The 16,038-nt window shown below is 36.3% G+C and overlaps 2 protein-coding genes and 2 pseudogenes across 2 annotated transcripts; 2 read left to right on the top strand and 2 right to left on the bottom strand.

Moving 5' to 3' along the window:
• Window positions 1–1,297: 1,297 nt before the first annotated feature.
• Window positions 1,298–2,128, bottom strand: LOC103452839 (major strawberry allergen Fra a 1-3-like; annotated as a pseudogene).
• A 2,576-nt stretch (window positions 2,129–4,704) lies between these two features.
• LOC103452838 (major strawberry allergen Fra a 1-3-like) lies at window positions 4,705–5,510 on the top strand. Its single transcript, XM_008392373.4, has one exon. It carries the CDS (start codon window positions 4,801–4,803, stop codon window positions 5,278–5,280), a length of 480 nt encoding a protein of 159 aa, XP_008390595.2. The 5' UTR covers window positions 4,705–4,800; the 3' UTR covers window positions 5,281–5,510.
• A 1,754-nt stretch (window positions 5,511–7,264) lies between these two features.
• LOC103414590 (major strawberry allergen Fra a 1-3-like) lies at window positions 7,265–8,104 on the bottom strand (annotated as a pseudogene).
• Window positions 8,105–11,277: 3,173 nt separating this feature from the next.
• On the top strand, window positions 11,278–12,117 carry LOC103430768 (major strawberry allergen Fra a 1-3). Its single transcript, XM_008368912.4, has one exon. It carries the CDS (start codon window positions 11,454–11,456, stop codon window positions 11,931–11,933), a length of 480 nt encoding a protein of 159 aa, XP_008367134.3. The 5' UTR covers window positions 11,278–11,453; the 3' UTR covers window positions 11,934–12,117.
• The last annotated feature ends 3,921 nt before the right edge of the window (window positions 12,118–16,038 follow it).

Here is a 16,038-nt window from a genome sequence, read left to right as displayed (position 1 = left end):
TGGCATACCAAACCCACAACTTATCCTTCCTTCTCCCTCTGCAATATTCATATACAAATTAAGCTTAGCCTATTGAGGTTCTAAAATCTGATCCGACCTACTTATTATATTTATAACAGAATGGCCAACACTATTGAAACTTCCTCATTGACTGAAAAGTGAAAAGCAAAACCTCATTTAAGGACCACAAAACAGAATCTGAATATGTAATACACAAAAGACATCCTGAAAATACAAGTGTTGTGCACAAGAAAACAGCAAGCGTCATACACACACAACACACACACATAGTCAAATCTGAAAACTAGAATAAGCATAATTTACATATATACAACCATCACAATGAAGCAGAGGAAAGCCCTCTCTTGCGAAGAGTGATCAGAGCGCATGGAGGGACAATCTAATGACCTCCAGTCTTACGAAACACAGAAATGGTACTTAGCGCTAAAACACATTGATTATTTGAAGCTTCTCAAGTCTTTCACCCAAATGTTCCGAGGACGACAAATAAAACCGAAAATAGAGAGAATGAGAAACAACAAGAGTTTCATCGGACTTGAGAAATCATCATAGATCTTGCCTTAATTCTAGGGAAAAGCCATACATAGAAATTATCCAAACAGATCCACAATTCCTTCACCCAAATGTTCATGCATTCACCAAATTACTCCCACCTAAAGATTTAGGCTCTAATCAAATCCTATTATTCATGCATTCATCAAATCCTCCGCATCAACAAAAATAAAATTCGGAGAAGTAGACTTACGGTAGCCGGCGAAGTAACGAATGTCGTCAAGGTCGGATGATGGCTGGATGGGTGGTGGTGGTGCCGTTGAGTAGGTTGCGGCGGCGGTGATGGGCGTTCTCTTGAATGTCGTCAGAGTAGGGGTTCGAGGGATGGTGGAGAGGTGGGATTTTGAGACTTTGAGAGCGAGACTGAAAATCTAAAACTAATTCTGGAACCCTAGGTTAGAAATTAATGGTTTAGATTGCATGATAAGTTATCATTCAATTTCGACTGTTGATTATAATTAGAAACGGGTCGGTCCGGGGCTCGTTTTTCTAAGGTTTAGGAACCGGCCCGCCCCGTAAAAAACAAAGGCCCGGCCCGGCCTGTACTCGCCCCGATCTGTGGTTCCTCTACTCATTTGCCCACCCCTAATAGAGATTCAAATGTTATTCAATTATTATGATTTGCTGGTAATTGAAATGTCGCTTCTCATGTGTTCAGTAAACTAAAAGAGTTAGGAAAGTGGATCATAACATTAGCAAATACAAATTTTCATTAAAAAAAAACTTGCAGGAATAATCAGATCCATTAATTTTGAGTTTATTACAAATGAAAGAAAATACAACAGTCACTCTTCAATCTAAACCTTCAATTACGTACAAGCCAAACATTGTTTTGGAAGGGAAAAATATATATAAAACGGATTAAAACCACGCCAATATTTGAAGGCAAGATGACACGAGACTGAATAACGCATGAATGCAGCAACAGACAATGTTTAGTTGTAGGCATCCTGGTGCTCCAAGAGGTAGTTTTCAATCAGCTTGAAGAGGTGGGAGGCCTTCTCTTTGCCAGCATTAACATGCTCCTCCTTGATCATAACATCTCCCTTAGTGTGGTAGTGGTTGATGCTCTTGATGACGCAACCATTGCCGGAAGCCACCAACTTAGTCTCGTAGCAGATTTTCTCAATTGTTTTGGATATAGCATCTCCCTCAATTACACTGTACTTGTACACAAGGTTGTCCTTGTCAACTCCATCAATTCTATGCTTCACATATCTGTATGTGCTACCTTCACCGAAGTTGATCTTCTTAATGGTTCCAACGCCGTCATCTCCTTCAAGGATCTCAAGTGCTCTTCACTGCCTGTGGTGCAATCTTGGGGATGAGGTTGTCAGCATCAAGAACAAAAACATTGTACAACCTAGTGGGGGGGGGGATGACGGAGGAGAACTCGGATTCGTATGTGAAAACACCCATGATTCTGAGATGTGTTTGTGAAGTGGGAAAATAATCGACGAAGAGGAAGTCTAAGAAAGAAAGATGATGTATTGGGAGATTTTGAGTTGTGAAGAAGTGAGGAAGATGTATTGGTATTTATAGGCTGAGGCAGAAGGTGGATCAAAAGGTTTACGCAAGCTCCTAATTGTTTAATGGGTTTTATTCATCGTGGACGTGGGAACCATTACTTTTGTACAAGGAAATTTTGTATCGTAATCAAGGAAAGAACCATCTGGACATAGAATAAGAAATGGCCAATTACTCCACGAGATGGACTAACCTCAATTTTTTCTTGTGCTTACCAATTAGTGCTTTAGAGATCACACATCATATTTTCTAAAACAAAGATATATTTTTACACTAAGGGGTGTAGAAAATAAATTGGTGTTAAATTTGTAATTCACACGTTCGAACCTAAGTTATCTTATTTACAATTAAAGAAGAATATTATTAGACCGTAACACTAAGTAATTAGTGTTTTAGAGATCATATTCTCCCCCAACTTAACACTTTGTGTCCTGTGCTGTTATATTTACTGGACTTTTCAATAATCCGACTTTTGTTGACGTATTGTTGGAGTATCTCTAATCATATTGTCTATTAATACTTTATGTACATTCACAACGGGCATAGTCACGGGTAGCGGACATAAGGGCATCTGAAGAAGATAATATAGTAGGACTGTGTATTTGGATAATATTTGTTACAATTGAATATTCCAAATTTGGAGATGTGAAAAGCCAATGAAAAATGACTGCCAATCAAAAGTCGACGCATTGCAGCCAATGTTGAATTGCAGGTCAAGTCATTCCTAAATTGAACCTCTGGAAGTGCATATACTAGTCGTGAGGCAGTAGGGACAACAATAGAACTGTACATTACGAACTTGCATAAACTGGTTGATAATCTACAGGCACAGCTATGTGGTTGTGGTGCGACAGCTAACTCAGGATCGTTACTTGGTCCTGTGGGCAATTTCCAGACCTGCGAATGGGGCTGCGCACCGGATTGCGTGACATGGTCTTCATGAACAATGCTTTGATTTTTGGACTGATGTAGGCCCTCCTTGGCTTGTTGATATTTTAATTTCGGAGTCTATAACTACTTAAATGTTCTGTTGTTGTCTTTGTTGGCTTGCTCGGTCTCTTTTCTTTCACTGGAATTTTTCCCAAGTGGCTTTTTCAAGTAAGGTTTTTCAGAGACCCTCCGTCGAAGCTTACCCTTTGGACTATTGTATGTTCTGGCGTTTTTCTCGCCCTTGGTTATAAAATGTCACTCTTTTAAAACATTTTAATAAATTAAAACTTGTTCATATTTGTGGTTTGTGTTCAAATGTTTTGTTTTGGCTTTGTTTTGATTAATAGAAAAATAGTAATAAAACGTTACAATTGGAATCAAATTAAAAGATATATTGATATTTTTGTAATATTGTTCATGAAATATTAATGAAAGTCTTGATTCCAACCTGTAATAGTGTTGGCACAAATTATGATCGGTATGAACCTTTCAGAAATACTTTGAACAAGTTGCCCTTCTTAAAGTTTTGAGCTTCTTTTGGTCGGAAAGTTTAGTGAGCAAATTTAAAGGGACATCAAAAGATAAGTTTGGTTTTTCCTCTTTTCTTTTTTTTTTTTTTCTGGAAGAGGGATAATAAAGTGATGGTGGGCTCAAATTTAAATTTGCATCTATTTTTTAAAGCAAAACTACTTGTAAATCTTTTGAAAATGTAAATGGTGAAAGAACTTGAAGTTCTGCTATAAAACTAATTAATAATAGGATAATACTTGGATACTCACCGGAAAATATTCAATTTATTCACTCTCTTAAGTGACCTAATAAGATACAAATATGTGCCAATTTTAAACAATTTGATATACACACTAGTCCTGTAACCAAACATCCTTAACTACGTAACCAAACATCTGACTCCCATTACTCTCATCTCGATGTCGTTCTCTCCTCTCCCATGACCGTTCATCTTCGAACAAATGTTGTTGTCGAAGAGAACGATTTCAGGTGGCGTCGTCGGAAAAGAGAGACTTTGGGGGGTGTGTTGGAGAAGAGTAGGGTTAGGATGGGCTCACTTGAGAAGAAATAAGCATGCATGTGTACAATGGAACTAAATTCGCGCCATAGAGTCGATTAAATAATGTACAAATATTAACTTGACTGGTTGCTTACTAATATTCGGGCTCTTTCAAATAAGTCCGCTCTTAATTAATATTATGTCGAAGTTTCAGAAACACTAATGTGACGACATTCTAAACCAATCATGCGACCCTATTTGAATAAAACACTTGGGAACGAGCAACATTGTAGTTTCATCGGAGTCCTTATGTTGATCAAAGAGTTCAGAACTTCAGATAAGAAATGAATCATAAAGGGAACTTAGATTTATTCTAGTCCAAAAAGATATTATTGAGTCAGTAGTCAACAGAATTAACACACCAGCTCTGCTGTAATATTCCGATCATCTCGTGTTAGAACATTCTATTAAAAAAATTCCACATTATTAATTAGCACACCAGCTAGTTGTATTAAGTTGGAATATACAAAATCAACTTCTAGAGGTGCCTTTCGTTGAATAAAATGTTCACAATGGGAAACTAAATACTGTCCAATTTTCTCTATCCATAGGGGTTCACATTACACAACAGCCCCTCACCAATAACCTATAAATACCACCTCCATATCTTCCACCATCAAATACCTTCATTATCAATTTCTCTTTTCTTCCTTCACATTTCATTCTTACTTTGATCAGTTTCTAAGCTCTCAATCATCACCATGGGTGTCTTCACATATGAAACTGAATTCGCCTCAGTCTGCGCTCCTGCTAGGTTGTACAATGCTCTTGTTCTTGATGCTGACAACCTTATCCCAAAGATTGCTCCACAAGCAGTTAAAACTGCTGAAATTCTTGAGGGAGATGGAGGTGTTGGAACCATCAAGAAGATAAGTTTTGGTGAAGGAAGTGAATACAGCTATGTGAAGCACAAGGTTGATGGAATTGACAAGGATAACTTTGTCTACAACTACAGTTTGATTGAAGGAGATGTCATTTCTGATAAGATTGAGAAGATCTCTTATGAGACTAAGTTGGTGGCTTCCGGCAGCGGTTCCATCATCAAAAGCACTAGCCACTACCACACCAATGGAGATATTGAGATTAAGGAAGAGCATGTTAAGGTTGGGAAAGAAAGGGCCCATGGTTTGTTCAAGCTCATTGAGAACTACCTTGTGGCCAACCCTGATGCCTATAACTAAAACCATAGATCTACATATGATTCTGCATGCTAAAAGTAGGGAAACAAATTTTCTGTCCTCTCCTTTTTTTTTTTTCTGTTTATTCAGCCGTGTGGCTTTCGTTTTTTTCTTTTGCTCATACAAAAGCAGTATTTATTTGCAATATGGAGTTATGATTCAAGTGTAATATTGTATTTGATTTTAATCTCAAAAAATGAAACAACATTCGATTACTTTTATACAAAGAACAATCACCTAATTCTTTTTAGTTAGTTTATGATTGAATATCATATCAAATTCATAGATATTCGGGTTATATTGTTTGCAACGTAACCACCACCATCAAAGTTTTAAAAATGTAACTGTAGATTCAATATCACCTATAAACGTAACATCAATCTTCATTTTCTACAAGAATGTCATCTTTTTTGTCTATAACGTACCATTTTTTTTATAATTATGCAAATTTGAAATATTGTATAACCAGTTCCATTACCATACTTTTGAAAGCTCTCATAATGATATTATGTGGAGAATGCACTAATTTACATCCAAAAATTGTCTTGGCAGAGACAACATTACCTTACAATGCATACCATGGGTTTATTGAAAGGCCTATGTGGGGAATTTCATTGTTTGGTTCTGTTGGTTGATCAGGTACGTTTGGTTATATTTTGTAAATAACAATTAGGTACGTTGTACTAGTTTAGGTCCGAAGTTTTGTAGGGTCTATTATGTTGTGACTTCAATTTGGTTCGTTATATAGTTTAGGTCCCATAAATTCGGTACGACCAATTTGGTACGGCTCATATGTTTTATGTTTTAGTTCATTAGGTCTGGTAAATTCGGTACGATCAATTTGGTATGGTTCATATTTTTTATGTTTTAGTTCATTAGATCTAGTATATTTGGTATAGTTTGTATTTTTCATGTTTTAGTTCATTAGGTTCAGTAGATTCGCTACAGTCAATTTGGTGCGTATGTAATTTTTATGTTTTAGTTCATTAGGTCCGATATTTTTACATTATTGATTCGTTTGGCCTCAGACATTAGTTATGATTTGAAAAACCTAATGCTTTTCTTCTTTTTTTTATATGTTTGAACCCCTAAAATAAATGGCACTTAGTATGATTGTCTAGCTAGTGGTATTTCTCTTCACTTGTAAGTGAGATCTCTTAGGTTCGATTCTCACCAAAGATAAATTTGAAGCACATTATTACTAGCTCAATGTGAGGCTTAGCTCGATCTCTTAACTCCTTACTGTAGATAATATCATTTGTCAATAAAAAACAATTAAGGTAAGGTTTGGTACTACTTAAATTATTTTAAAAGCATGGATAAAAATCGTTCGAGTAAAATTTGTGTTTGGTAAGTTTGCTTATTTACAAAGTCACGGGTCATTTTAAGCAGAAAAGTAGCAAAACGAGAGGGGGGAACATAAACATGATTCTTCTTGAAAACAAAACTAGAAATACAAGAAAAAGAGGGAAGTGATATAGGGCCTAACCCCCCAAAAAGGTATAAACCTGCAAAACAAGCTTTGAAACGCCAAAAGAAATAGGTGAAATATAAAAATAAAATCACACGTTAGGATAGCAGACCTAACATGTATGGCGTGATGTACATTAATTTAAAAATCGAAAATAAGATTAGCTAAGAAAATTCGTGTGCAAGAAGCAAGAGCCGCGGATGAAGATGAGTCATGACAGATGAGGCAAGCTCTTAAATCATCATCATGGGTATGTTTAACTCATGGGCGTATTTATGGTATGAATTACCAAATGGTTTACAAGGAAAACGAAATCAGAGTTTTCATTTCATCACTTTATGCTATTATGTGGTAGAGATTCAAATGTTATTCAATTATTATGATTTGCTGGTAATTGAAATGTCGCTTCTCATGTGTTAAGTAAACTAAAGCAGTTAGGAAAATGGAACTTAACATTAGTAACTACAATTTTGCATTAAAAAAAAAAAAAAAAAAAAAACAAGAACAACAACAACATGCATGAATAATCAGATCCGCTATTCAATCTTCAATCAAAACCTTCAATTACGTACAAGCCAAACTCTGTTTTGGAAGGGAAAAAGATATATAAAACGGATTAAAACCACAACAATATTTGATGGCAAAGATGACACGAGACTAAATAACACATGAATGTAGCAGCAGATAATGTTTAGTTGTAGGCATCCTGGTGCTCCAAGAGGTAGTTCTCAATCAGCTTGAAGAGGTGGGAGGCCTTCTCTTTGCCAACCTTAACATGCTCCTCCTTGATCTCAACATCTCCCTTAGTGTGGTAGTGGCTGGTACTCTTGATGACACAACCATTGCCGGAAGCCACCAACTTAGTCTCGTAGCAAATTTTCTCAATTGTTTCGGAGATAGCATCTCCCTCAATCACACTGTATTTGTACACAACGTTGTCCTTGTCAACTCCATCGATTCTGTGCTTGACATAGCTGTATGTGCTACCTTCGCCGAAGTTGATCTTCTTAATGGTTCCAACTCCGCCATCTCCTTCAAGGATTTCAGTGCTCTTCACTGCCTATGGTGCAATCTTGGGGATGAGGCTGTCAGCATCAAGAACAAAGGCATTGTACAACCTAATGGGGGGGGGGGGATGACGGAGGTGAACTCGGAATCGTATGTGAAAACACCTATGATTCTGAGATGTGTTTGTGAAGTGGGAAAATAATCGATGAAGAGGAAGACTAAGAAAGAAAGAAAGGATGTATTGGGAGATTTTGAGTTGTGAAGAAGTGAGGAGGATGTATTGGTAGTTATCGGCTGAGGCAGAAAGTGGATCAAAAGGTTTACGCAAGCTCTTAATTGTTTAATGGGTTTTATTCATCGTGGACGTGGGAACCATTACTTTTGTACAAGGAAATTTTGTAGTGTAATCAAGGAAAAGGACCATCTGGAAATTGAATAAGAAATGGAAAATTACTCCACGAGGTGGACTAACCTCAATCTTTTCTTGTGCTTACCGATTAGTGCTTTAGAGATCACGCATCATTTTTCTTAAAACCAAGATATATTTTTATATTAAAGAATACCACTAGACCGAAAAGTAATTAGTATTTTAGAGGTAATATTCTCTCCCAACTTAACACTTTGTGTTTTGCGTTGTTATATTTACTGGACTTTTCAATAATCCAATTTTTGTTGACGTATTGTTGGAGTATCTCTAATCATGTTGTCTATTAGTATACTTTATATACATCCACAACTGGCATAGTCACGGGCTGCGGACATAAGGGCATCTGAAGAAGATAATATATAGTAGGACTGTGTATTTGGATAATATTTGTTACAATTGAATATTTTGGAGATGTGAAAGCCAAATGACGGCCAATCAAAAGTCGACGCATTGCAGCCAATGTTGAATTGCAGGTCAAGTCATTCCTAAATTGAACTTCTGGAAGTGCATATAGTAGTCGTGAGGCCGTAGGGACAAAAGCAGAATTGTATACCAACTTGCATAAACTGGTTGATAATCTACCGGCACAGCTATGTGGATGTGGTGCGACGGCTAACTCAGGATCGTTACGCCATCTCTAATCGAACGGGGCAAATGGTCATGTTTAGCCCTATAGCCCTGTAAGAAATTATTTTTTAATGAACAGTGTCAAACTATATTTTATACAATCTCCAACCGAATGGGCCATAAGGCCATAAGCCAAAACATAGCTCTTTGACAAAAAAACTCATCTCCAACCAAAAGGGGGCTATTTTTTAGCCCCCTCAATGGTTGCAGGCCAAACAAATGAGAAATAGAGCCCAACAAGCTTTCCGATTTTCTGTCCGCTTTTTAGAATACTGGTTTGATAGATTCGGTACGATCAATTTGTTACTGTTAATATTTTTTATGTTTTAGTTCATTAGGTCATGTAGATTAGGTACAGTCAATTTGGTACGGTATGTATTTTTATGTTTTAGTTCATTAGGTCTGATAGATTTGGTACGGTCAATTTGGTACAATTTGAAATTTTTATGTTTTAGTTCATTAGGTTTGGTAAATTCGGTTTGATCAATTTGGTACGGTTTGTAATTTTTATGTTTTTGTTCATTAAGTCCGATAATTTTTGCGTTATTGATTCGTTAGGGCTCAGACATTAGTTGTGATTTGTAAAACCTGATGCTTTTCAATTTTATTTTATGTTTGAACACCTAAAACAATTGTACCTAATAGTAATATAGCCAAACTAAAAATACAATAAATGTCACTTACTATGGTTTAGTGGTATTCCCTCACTCGTAAGTGAGAGGTCTTAGGTTCAATTCTTGCCAAAAGCGAATTTTTACCACATTATTGCTAGCCCATTGTTAGGCTTAGCTCAATCCTCCACTCCTATAGTGTAGGTAATATCGTTTGTTAAAAAAAAAATCATAAAAAAAAAATTAAGGTAAGGTTTGGTACTACTTAAATTATTTTAAAAGTGGGGATGAAAAAAAAGTTTGAGTAAAATTTGTGTTTGATAAGTCTGCTTATTTGCAAAGTCACGGGTCATTTTAAGCGGGATGAAAAGAAGTTCGAGTAAAATTTGTGTTTGATAAGTCTGCTTATTTACAATGTCACATGTCATTTGAAGCTGAAAAGTAGCAAAAGCAAAACTTTTTTTTTTTTCAATATGGGACGTGACAAAATTACTTATAAACTCATGCAAAAGTCCTTCATTTCTCTGATGTGGGATTGATACGCTCAACACGCCCGCATTACGTGTAACGCATTTTCAAGCCTAAACTTGGACAGCACAAATGGGGAGATATGGAGCACATGTGGCCATTGAGCTTCAAATGCGGGACAACTTGCTCTGGTACCATGAAGAAACTTGAGGTTCCACAAAAAAAAAAAACAATTGGAAATATGGGGAATTGCCTAATTACTATAAGCACATGCAAGGTCCTATTTTTCATGATGTGAGATTGATACTCTCAACACTTTTTTGTATAGTATGTATGATATTCTATAGTATGCATTTATAAGAACTTACAATTATCAATAACATCATTTTATCTAACCCTACGTTTGAAATCTTTAACTGTAAAATTGTTGTAAAGGTGTTATGTATATGTAACAAAAAATTGGTTTGAAATCTTTAACCATTCAGTATAGGCTTTTCTTTTTGGTGCACCTTTCATTACTGGGGACCAAGGGAAGGCAACCTGAAAAAGAATGAAGTTGATCACTTCCTCTTAGATTTTCCGTTTTTCCAATTCAAATGGATTGTTCGTAGGTGAAATTTGAATTACAATAATACCGAGGTTAATTAGCTAGTACACAACTGGACATCAAATGGGTCGGTGTGTGATCCCTAATTGACCAAACCAACTTGTTTCAGAATATGGTTGTCCCTACTACTTCACAACTAGTATGCAGCTTCCAGAAGTTCAAATTAGGATATACACTTGTCTTGCATTTCAAAATAGGCTGCAATGGGTCAATGTCGTTTGCCCATCATTTTCGGTTGGGTTTTGATCACATCTACAAATTGAAATGGCTCAAGATATAGAATTATATAACAATTAAGGATGTGAATTAATCCAAGATAAAACAGCTATTATTAGTGTTTGATAAACGCTGAATTACCACATCACCATACATTGTCTCAGATAAACTAAATTATTGTTTAACCAGACAAAATTTCTATCAACTTGCTCATATCATATAGTCTTTCGGTATTTGACTGGAAAGGAAGAAGGAAGAAAGCCTATATACACAAATGTTCGAGTTAAATCTTCCTCTATAGGTCAAGTAAAATTGGAACGTTGATTATATAGAAAAAATTATCAAACAGAATTACAAAAGGTGTCAGTTTGTTTACTTGATGTGAGAGAATCATATCATTTCTAAAGTACTCATTGCATGCACATGGAAATTTTAACTTGTCCACATCGTGGATTAATTGGGTACCTTATTCAATTTCCATATGGTCCTTCCCTTGACTAAACTACAAAATCCCTTGTACAAAAATAATGGCTCCCACGTCACATTGAATAGAACCAATTAAACAATTAGGAACTTGCATAAACCTTTTGATTCACACACCTTCAGCCTGAGCCTATAAATACCATACCTCCTCCTCACTTCTTCACATCTCAAGAAACCTCCCAATACATCATCTTTCTTTCTTAGATCTTCCTCTTCATTAGTTATTCTTTTCTCACTTTCCATTCACTTCTCAGAATCATGGGTGTTTTCACATATGAATCCGAGTTCACCTCCGTCATCCCCCCTGCTAGGTTGTTCAATGCATTTGTTCTTGATGCTGACAACCTCATCCCCAAAATTGCACCACAGGCAGTGAAGAGCGCTGAGATCCTTGAAGGAGATGGTGGAGTTGGAACCATTAAGAAGATCAACTTCGGTGAAGGTAGCACATACAGCTACGTGAAGCACAGAATTGACGGGGTGGACAAGGACAACTTTGTCTACAAGTACAGTGTGATTGAAGGAGATGCTATCTCTGAGACAATTGAGAAGATCTCTTATGAGACTAAGTTGGTCGCTTCTGGCAGCGGTTCCGTCATCAAGAGCACCAGCCACTACCACACCAAGGGTGATGTTGAGATCAAAGAAGAGCATGTTAAGGCTGGCAAAGAGAAGGCCTCCCACCTCTTCAAGTTGATTGAGAACTACCTCTTGGAGCACCAAGACGCCTACAACTAAATTATATGGCATCAAAACTTATGTCAACAAACAACGGTTTTCATTTCCTTTTTTGTTTTTTAAACTTCTGAAACAGTGTTTTGGCTTGTAATTTGGCTTGTTATTGGAGCTTTTCATTGAAGAGTGAATATTGTATGTCTTTTTATATAAAAATAAGTAAAAAGAAAATAAGATTTGGATAATATATATATGTGTGCAAGTTTCCCTTTATCATGCACCATGGCATGACATGACACCGTATCAACTGACACATACAATGTTTTGTAATTGTGATCTAAAAATGTAATTTCTCTAACATTACTCTTAAATTAAAGTATCATATTTTATAGGGTTCTTTAGATATAGACCCATACAACTCGTAATTTTTAGATTAAAACCCACATATCTTTAAACATCCAATATAAACCCAAAATTCAAATATGTTGCCACAATAGAAAATAAATGACCTTTTACTTCATATAATTTACAACATATGCCATAACCCTTCTAACGGTTTTTTAGCCACTAATAATCATATGTATTTGAAATAAAGTAATATTTTTATATTTTGTAGGTAAACCATTACATATATATATATATTCGCCACATTATTATTAGGGTGTGTAACATAATTTACCTATATTTATATGTAATATATAGGTAAATTAATGTTGTAGGTAAATTAATTTGCATGTATTTTTTCATATCGCTATATTTTATACACTATCCATTAATATATCGTTAAAATATCAATATTATCGCGATAATATCGAAATACGATATTTTTAATGATTTTAATACATTATTTGGGATATATATCGCGAGATAAAACCCAAATTTGCATATGACAATGAAAATGAAAATATGCTAAAATAACACCAAGGGGATTCGAACCCCTCCCACTTTATTCCTTCAACACCTTAACCACCATATCACTTATGTTTTTGTGAACATGTGCTAAAATATTTATATATATGGTTTTGTTTTGAATTCTTTTTGCAAGAAACAAATTTGCACATGACAATGAATCTTTGACAATTTCTTTTGCACATGCAATGTATAAAGTGTAAAATATTGTAGTAAATCATTATATATAAATGATTATGGTGTGTTTAATCTTTTTTTCATTAATTACTACATATTTTCTACACTCATAGTGTTTGCCAGCTCGCTGTATAATCAACTTAAATAAGTTAAATCCATCATGTAATGCATTTCCTTCTAATTTTTTTTTATAAACTAATAGATAATTGACTAAATAAACATTCTCCAAAGTTTCAATAAAAATTTCCAAGTTTTTCTTACAATTTCCATGGTTTTTATTCAATTTTTATCGATATCGATAATATCTCGATATTTCCGTGTTTTTTTACTACCGATATTTCCGATATCATCGATATTTTATACCTTGCCTATATCTATATGTAAAATATAGGTAATTAACTTTGAATAAAATAACATTTCTATATGTTGCAGATAAATTATTTTACATGTAGTAATATATATAAGGCACATTTTATTATTATTATATATGTGCGTGTAAAATAATTTGCCTATATTTATATGTAAAATATTATTATTATATATGTGTGTGTAAAATAATTTACCTATATTTATATGTAAAATAACTTTGAGGCAAATAACATTTCTTTATGTTGTAGGTAAATTATTCTCCATATATTAGCACAACTATTAGGCACATTTATTTTTTTATTTTTTTTATTTTTTAAACAAGTATGATATTCATTAAAACAAATCAGAATTCGTACAAACTGAGAATAGTGTGCTAAATGGGCCTCAATAAACACCTTATCGGGGATTTCAACCCGGTCTAAGGTAAAGAGTGTCCGGCACAACGAAAGAACTATCCTCAAATGAACAATAGAAAACAAGATTACATTCCTTCCTCAAATAAGAGATATTGAATCAAATCCGAGGGCACCTCAAACCACAACACCTCCTGAAGACAATTGAGCCCCATCCGAGCAAGACGATGCGCAACTGAGTTAGCTTCCCTCTGAACATGTCCACACTCCATAAAAAGCAATTCCATAAGAAGACTTCTCAAATCATTAATAACAGGCCCCCAAACGGACACATCCTCTTCTAGCCCTGCCATAACAGCCAACGCTAGAGATTAATCTCCTTCCAAATTTATCTTTATATCAGACGGGTATCTACTCTTGAGCAGCCCTAATACCTGATAAGCTGCAAACAACTCCGTGTACAAAGTCGAAGCCGCCCCAACAACAGGCCCAACCACCGCCCCCAAACAACTACCCGTGTGATCTCTAATCACAACACCATATCCCCCCCCTCCCCCGAGATTCAGTTTTACTCCAAGCCCCATAAAAATTACACTTTAACCATCTCACCCCAGGTTTCCTCCATTTTTTAACCTCCCTAACCGACTTCCTATTCTGGGTTTTATGCCATTTATGATACTCATACAGCCAACCCTCAGTCCTTAAGATTATCGCATGTGGTGGCATTCGAGCCCTATTCCACAACACCTCATTTCTGTGTTTCCATAAGGCCCATACTAACATCAACCAAAGCATAAAACCAAAAACCGGGAGTTGTTGCGCATTCGTGACCATCTACTGCATAAAGGACATGCGCTCACATCCGCTATCCACCCTTATCCCCAAACTCTGAAACCACACCGCTCTCGACATGCTACAATCTCTAAAAATATGCTCCGTTGACTCTATTTGCAACCCACAGACCAAGCACACCTTGTCTTCTATCACTCTTCTTTTATGTAGATTCACGAGTGGGTAAAGAGTCCAAACAAGCACGCCAAGTACAAATATTCACCTTCCCCGGTACACTCGCATTCCAAATTTTCTTCCAATATTTCTCCCCCACTTCACCCAAAGTGGATGAAGATCCGTCTGCACCACTACCAGTATTAACAAGAATGCCCCGAGCCACCTGATAAGCACTCCTAACCGAGAACTTCCCATTGCGTTCAAAATTCCATATACGTCTATCCTCAACATCTCGTACGCTCAACCGTGTGTTTCGAATTAACTCCACTTCCTTATGAGAGAATAGAATGTTTAGCAGCGGGACATTCCATTGCCGCAGTACCCCCCCCCCCCAAAGAAGTTCAACCACTTTAGCCTCCATATCCTAATCCCTCGGAGGTGGAGTTAAAATACGAAAAAACGAATCCCTAGGAATCCAATTGTCTTTCCAAATTTGAATTCTCTGCCCATTACCCACTTGCCAACGGTGGCCTTTGTGAATCACTTGCCTTGAAGCTTACTCCTTCACACATACGAACTATTAGGAGTTACTAATGCTTCCATAAACCCTGACCTAGGAAAGTACCTGGCTTTAAAAATCTGGAAAACGAATGAATTCGGTTGCTGTAAGAATTGCCATGCTTGCTTAGCCAATATCGCCAAATTAAAAGCATAAAGATCTCTGAAGCCAAGTCCCCTCTCGTGCTTAGGCTTACACAGAATACGCCAATTAAGCCAATGTATTTTTCGCTTACCCGGATCACCGCTCCACCAAAACTTAGCTATCATCCTATTCAGCTTCTCACATAAAGATTTAGGAAGAAGAAAACATTGCATAGAATACATAGGCAGGGCCTGAGCCACCGTTTTGATTAATAACTCTCGCCCTCGCACTACTCAATAAGCCCCCCCCCCGGCAACTTTGTAATTTCTTCCACACTCTATCATTTACGTACGCAAAAGTTTCCTTCTTCGATTTCTGAATAAGCACCGGCAACCCCAGATATTTATCATGGAACTCCACCTTCTTCATACCCAGACAATTGGCTAATAATTGCTTATCAAAGGTAGTGAGATTCGGACTAAAGGAAACACAGCTCTTCTCAAAATTCACCGCTTGTCTCGATGCCATCTCATACAAACGTAATAACTTTATAATATATCTGCATTCACCAACGATACCACGAGCAAATAGAAAACTATCATCCGCGAAGAAAAGATGGTGAATACTAGGTGCCTTACGACACACTTTGATACCTTGCAGCTCCCCATTAAACTTCGCCTTCCTTAGTAACGCCGATAATCCCTCAGCACATATAACAAACAAGTAAGGAGATAGAGGGTCTCCCTGACGAATTCCGCACTTCGGATGC

Source organism: Malus domestica, chromosome 13 (assembly GCF_042453785.1).
Source record: "Malus domestica chromosome 13, GDT2T_hap1".
In the NCBI taxonomy this organism is placed as follows: domain Eukaryota; kingdom Viridiplantae; phylum Streptophyta; class Magnoliopsida; order Rosales; family Rosaceae; genus Malus; species Malus domestica.
The sequence above is the reverse complement of the archived record's forward strand: the minus strand, read 5'-3'. Positions and strand labels throughout refer to the sequence as shown.

Excerpts from the sequence above, each read along its gene's own strand:
- LOC103430768 (XM_008368912.4), top strand. The coding sequence starts at position 11,454 with ATGGGTGTTTTCACATATGAATCCGAGTTCACCTCCGTCATCCCCCCT.
- LOC103452838 (XM_008392373.4), top strand. The coding sequence starts at position 4,801 with ATGGGTGTCTTCACATATGAAACTGAATTCGCCTCAGTCTGCGCTCCT.